Source organism: Anarhichas minor, unplaced genomic scaffold (assembly GCF_050575085.1).
Source record: "Anarhichas minor isolate MPS153535 unplaced genomic scaffold, ASM5057508v1 ptg000090l, whole genome shotgun sequence".
Classification (NCBI taxonomy): Eukaryota; Metazoa; Chordata; class Actinopteri; order Perciformes; family Anarhichadidae; genus Anarhichas; species Anarhichas minor.
This window is the reverse complement of record NW_027466536.1, coordinates 2,154,001-2,160,000: the sequence shown is the minus strand read 5'-3', so window position 1 is coordinate 2,160,000 and position 6,000 is coordinate 2,154,001. Positions and strand designations below refer to the sequence as shown.

General features: G+C 41.9%; 1 protein-coding gene across 12 annotated transcripts in view; it reads left to right on the top strand.

The window, feature by feature from the left end:
* Positions 1-6,000, top strand: part of ccnd2a (cyclin D2, a) — a 143,340-nt gene that overhangs the window by 50,130 nt on the left and 87,210 nt on the right. For 4 of the 12 annotated variants that reach the window (XM_076082286.1, XM_076082283.1, XM_076082288.1 and 1 more), the window contains one exon: positions 5,419-5,647. The exons of 5 other annotated variants lie outside the window; for them this stretch is intronic. In XM_076082286.1, coding sequence (XP_075938401.1) covers positions 5,549-5,647 — 99 coding nt within the window. In that variant the 5' untranslated portion in view covers positions 5,419-5,548. Of the gene's footprint in view, positions 1-4,230; positions 4,290-4,411; positions 4,435-5,418; positions 5,648-6,000 lie in introns of those variants that run through there. 3 more of the 12 variants (XM_076082287.1, XM_076082284.1, XM_076082285.1) reach the window with 2 other exon arrangements.

The following is a 6,000-nucleotide window of genomic DNA, read 5'->3' as shown; positions in this document are numbered from 1 at the left end:
GTCCACTTCTGTCATGTGGCCAAATCATCTTGACACCCATTTAGCATGCTCATCAGAGGACAGTTATGAATATTCAAGATGGTGCCAGGGGCCAGTGAGAGGCAGAATCCAAGAGATGAGAGTGACAGATGATGGTGATGGTGGTGGGGGGGGGGGTTCCAACACAGGGGAGAAAGAGAAACAAAGAGGAAGATTAATTCAAGGATTCAAGGCTCATTATTGTATTTACGCAAAACACAGGGCTAAACAACAAAAATGCAGTTGTAGCCGACACGATAAGGACTTGACAAAACAAAAAACGATAGTAGCGCATTCCTGTCGTGCATTTTTAGATTTGCTTTAGGAGGAATGTAAACGGCAGCAACATAAACATTGGCCGGCATTTCAACATCAAAAATTTGACATCAGGGAAACTTTGTCCATCAACTTTGACTTACTTTGTTTGAGTACCAAGCATCATTGATGTAAACACAGAGTAAGCATCATATCGTCCCACTGGAGTCCTGCGCTCTGTCCTGCGGTCCGCCCGTCAAGTGCAGATTGATTCGGGATGCCACGATGGAGCCAGGTCTCTGTGAAGATGTGGGCACAACAGTTGCTTAGTTTTATTTCATCCATCTTATTTTCCTCGGATAGGACATCAGCCAGCAGCAGGCTGGGTAGTGGACTAGCCTTAGGTCCTAGCTGGGTCCCGGGGCTGTCGACTGCTTTATGTGGTGTTGGTCTGGCAGGTCTGGCTGGGTGATCAGAAGATGCCGTGGATGGTGATAATCCAAATTGCATGGTCCGCTGCACTTTATGGATGTTGATGACTGTATCTCTGTCTTATGCCATACCTGCTCTAGTAATAAAGATGAGAAGACAACAAATTAAAACAAAAATGTAGCAAAGTTCATGGGAGCTACCGGCCGCTGCATTCACCTCCAACTTTATTTGGGGTTGTACATGTGAGTGACTGAGCAGGAGGAAGTAGGAAACAACATAGTAAACCAAATTTAATACAAGCAATATCATTTAAGACCAGAATTCCCTCCATAAAAGTTAGTAATAATCAATGATAAGAAAAAAAAGCATTTTGAAGCATGAATATCAAAGATGTTTTAGATAATGAGCATAGGAAGATATTGACTTAGCTAGCCTGAGATGGTCAGACGAGAGCTGACTGTGCATTTACAGGAGGTGTTTCTGGTGGAGTGAGATGCCTGCACGCTGTAAAGATAATCACTGTTCCAGAAAAAGTGACACTTTGCTCCTTGAAGGTGCAAGATCCGAAATTGGGAGCATTTTGATTGCAGCTCAAGGTCTGTCAACATTTTCACAGCGAGCTGGCAACTCTTAGCTAACAGTGCTAACAGCGCTAACAGTGCAGACTACAGAGAAAGTGCTGACAGAGCTCACAATGTTACCTGAGGTGGAACCAGAGAGTGGGTGCTACACCTCCGCGACGACGCTGTCGGTCCACTGGCTCCATCATGGCTTCCGGAGATGATCTTCTGCCTTTCTAGCCTGTGTGTGTGTGTGTGTGTGTGTGTGTGTGTGTGTGTGTGTGTGTGTGTGTGTGTGTGTGTGTGTGTGTGTGTGTGTGTGTGTGTGTGTGTGTGTGTGTGTGTGTGTGTGTGTGTGTGTGTGTGTGTGTGTGTGTGTGTGTGTGTGTGTGTGTGTGTGTGTGTGTGTGTGTGTGTGTGTATGTATGTGTGTGTATGTATGTGTGTGTATGTATGTGTGTGTATATATATATGTGTATGTATGTGTGTATATATATATATATGTGTATGTATGTGTGTATATATATATATATATGTGTATGTATGTGTGTATATATATATATGTGTGTATATATATATATGTGTATGTATATATATATATGTGTATGTATATATATATATGTGTATGTATATATATGTGTATATATATGTGTATATATATGTGTGTGTGTGTGTGTCCAACAAGTCCGAGAGCCACTCGTGACCCTTGCTCTGCTTTCTTTACCAGCTGGGTCTATTTTTGTCTGACCAGCGTGCGACTCTGAAGCTTGAAATTCACTTGTGAATGTATATAAAAATGTCTTAAATTATTAACATTTTAATTGTTACTGACTTTGTCTTAACACATGTAAAACAAAACTACTTTTAATTGTTTTCAATATGAGAGAATGAGAAGAGAAGAAAACACACACACACATTTTGACATTTAAAATGAGTGATCGCAGAGATAGTTAGAGTACTATGGAAAACCCTTTGGCACTGCTTATGAATCACAAGCTTTTTATGTCCTTGTTGTTGACCACCGTTTGGTTATGAATGTATTGGATCTTGTGAGAACAAGAGAGCCGAGCCAGGAAGGAGCGAGTTTGTCTGAATGAGCCTGCCTGTCTCATTGACATGGATGTCAAAAACTTCTAGGATCACATCCAAGTTGAGACAAGTGATCATTTGGGCTTTGAGAATGCGGCACTCTTCCAAGCTTTGATGTTTTCCGCTTTTAAAGATTGTAGATTGAGACAGGAAGGGTTATCAAGGGTGTTGCATCTTCGCAGATTGTCGACATTTGTTGACCAGGATGATGTTTGTGTCGTCGTATTTTCAGCATATTTTCTGGTTGACATAGTGTGGTTGGAGTTGAATGAATTTGTCTCTTGTCTCAGTTGTTCAATTGTTTTACTTTTTTTTTTGTCCTGCAATTCCACATGACCAGGGTTTTCCTGCCCTGAAGTCTAACGACTGAAGAGATAGAAGGAGCTTCAGTGTGATCAGGAAGTGTGATATGGTGTAACGGGGGGATGTGAGGGTCTAGAAAATCCGCCAGGTGTAGATAGGGATTACTTTATTCCTTATGTCTGAAACAAAACTACAATGGGCCTCATCCACCACCCGTTCCTCAGAAGAACTTTCTTCTTAACACAGCAGTTTTCTCAAAGATTCTGACATTCACCAATATTTTCTTATTTGGAATTTATTCTTAGGTAAGAACAGAATACACTTTAGAGTGATGACATGTTTGTGCAAAATAATGGGTTATTGCATTTATTTTAATTCTACAGTTTTACATATAGGATTTCAGTTACAATAATATTTTCAATACTTATTTATTCATTGATTTCGATACAGTGGAAACCACTAATTGTGATCACGGTTACAGTGATCTGCTCATATGGGCCAGAGAAGCTTGAGACATTATTCCAAATACTGAATAAACCTGGACAGACATGGTTACCACTGTATTTTACAAAGCATTATAGTTTCTTAATGTAAAACGTAACGATAGCATCTAATGCTTATTTGTGTGTGTTATTTTATATCCACTGACACTGCTAAATATGACAGCTCATTTGGTGTTCACTTCCTGCAGAAGTACCTCCTCGTGCACACGGCCCTGCAGTCTCATGCCCTTAAATGACGATTGACGTTTACTTATGCTGATTAGGATCAACTGGCACATGCCTTCAATTTATATGCACAATGGGATTCGTCATTATAAGAACGCAGGTACGGACAATACTGCGGTTAAGAACATTTATGTCATTAATCTGACGTAGACTTTTGTTTGGACCTTTCTTAAGAACAAATTTAAGAAAAAACATATTTATTGGTTAATAAGGCCCAGTGTTTTTGCATAGGACTTATGGCCACAAATTTAGCCTCCTTTGCTGTTCTCGTGAACACATTTCTTCATCTTTTGTTGCTTTCCATCTTAACCAGAATTAATAACTTTCAACGTGGATGTATGCACAGACGAACGCGTGCATAGATAGGTGGTGAACAAACTCTTGCTACTGTGGTTAGCCTGTTTCCTGACCTCTGTATGTGTGTGCTGTGTGTTTCATGTTTGTGGGATGCAGCGCCTTTGAATGTCCCTCCCTCACATAGCCTACTGTATCTCACTGAGATGAATAGGGGTCAGGGCTGGGCCACCCACTCCTCACCACTGTCCCAAACCTCTAAAAAGACTACTTGAAAAAAAGTTGGATTTATTCAGATGTTTATTTTTAACTTAGAAATGATTGTTCCCAGTTCAGGAGTCAAGGGCATTGGTCACTTCTTTAGTTATTAATAGTTTGGGCCAAAGTACCAGTGGATGGAACTAGCGGCGGGGCACGCAAGGTTACATGAAAAACAACAGAGAGTATGAATTATTGTACACAGTCGTCTGCATCACCACACCAAAACACCAGTACGCACCATCTGTAGGCTATAATGTGAGTTCATAAGTCTTCTCCCTTTGATCCGTCAGTTCCAGGCATGTTTCCTTCAAGAGAGCGCTCTTCGACTCTGCAATTTCGGACTCGTGAGGTGGGTGTCTATCTAAAACAGTCCTGGCCCATCTGTGTCACAGGCCATATCTCTCATTATCTGCATTTTATTGTTCTCTCTATAGTATTGCCTACCGCCTGCTCTTGCCCCATCTTCAGCACCGCGTTCCCTCTGAGTCACAAAGGTCTTGAAAAAGCTGCTGGCTAGTCTTTGGGGACAGTGGTAGAGATGAGGGCTCTATAAAGTCAGAGATGAGTCATTTTAAAGGACGCACTTCTGGCCCTGCCAGACCAAGATATGTTGTTCACTTGTGGTTGAGTCATAAAGGTGTACATTAACATTGCCAGAGCTTGTGAAAATGAAAATGTCTGTAGTTCATTTCAGGAAGTAGCAAGTGAATCTCTGCAGGTTCGTCATCAGTAACTGGTGAGTCCCAGAGACTCTCTGCTTGCTGCCCAGGATGATAGTGGTGACTGTGAGGCTCAACACCAGTTAGTAATGAGATGAGAGGTGGAGGAGAATTTGGAGGAGACCACATTATCAGAAAATCCTAAAATGACTCACACCACAGCCCTTGTCAGTTAGAGTGGGGTTTCCTGCATACACACGTCTGCCACATTGTGTAAATGTCAGTCTATGGTAGGAGTGCTTTTTTTTCTGATTTCAACAAAATAAGTTATTGAAAGAACTACTTTCTAAACAAGCTTTAACCAGACTTGTGTAACCACTGTCACCAGACTAATAATTCAGACTTGTTATAGGTATAGATAGATAGATATAGGGTCTGATTTATCTAATATTGGGCAGAGGGGGATCGAGATGGACTCATTGACCCTAAACAGGCAGACAGATACTGTATACTCCAGCCAAACAAATGTTGTCCATCCCGTCAGCTTGCTAGCAAGGGCAGTGAGGTAGATAATAATTGTCAGCTTGGCTGTGCCAGTGCCAATGCCACGGTGGGCTAGGCCTGGTGAGTCTGGCTAAGAAGGACTAGAACATGGTGGGCATTGGGAGTCAATAGGGCTGAGGGAAAGAGGAGGTTGTACACAGTCGCACTCACGTCGCTGCAAGCATCTCTCAAACACTCACAGTAAAAAAGAAAAACAAATGTCAGTGTGCATACAATCTGTATTCTAAAACTGCTCTCTGTATTCTTTTATCACAGACAGCCACCCAGATGTTGAGATTAAACTCCACTTGGAAAGGATTTATGAAGGCAAGAGCAATGATGCGATACAAAGAAGCAAAGAAAAAGCAGCACCAGACAGCCTGTTGTGGCCCTAAATAAGACCTGCATGCTGAGGTCAGGCTCTTTCTTGGCACACCTGAGTGACATCATAAACATGACTAGCGAAGATCTGAGTCTACCTGGTATACCAGCCCAAGCTTTTTATGTAAGTCATATTTATCTTTTGACTTATCAAGTGTTGATTACATGGCTTGGAGATTGTAAACTGGCCCCCTGTCCTGCTGCCACAGAGCTGGTCCTCTTCTGGTTGGTGAATGTTTAGTCCCTGTTAGTTACAAGAACTGCTAGGTGTGGACATTGTACCTCCAATGGATCATCTGAATTCATGTATGTGTGTGTGAGCATGAAAAATAGAACAAATCTGCGGTCAGACGTCACCTGAGCTCCATACCTGCTCCGGGTTTGTTTCTTGGCTTCAGCTCGGGAGGAAACAAGATTTTTCCGTCGGTCTGTGCTTAAGTACATTTATCACTCCGATCACTCAGTCGTGGAGAAGAG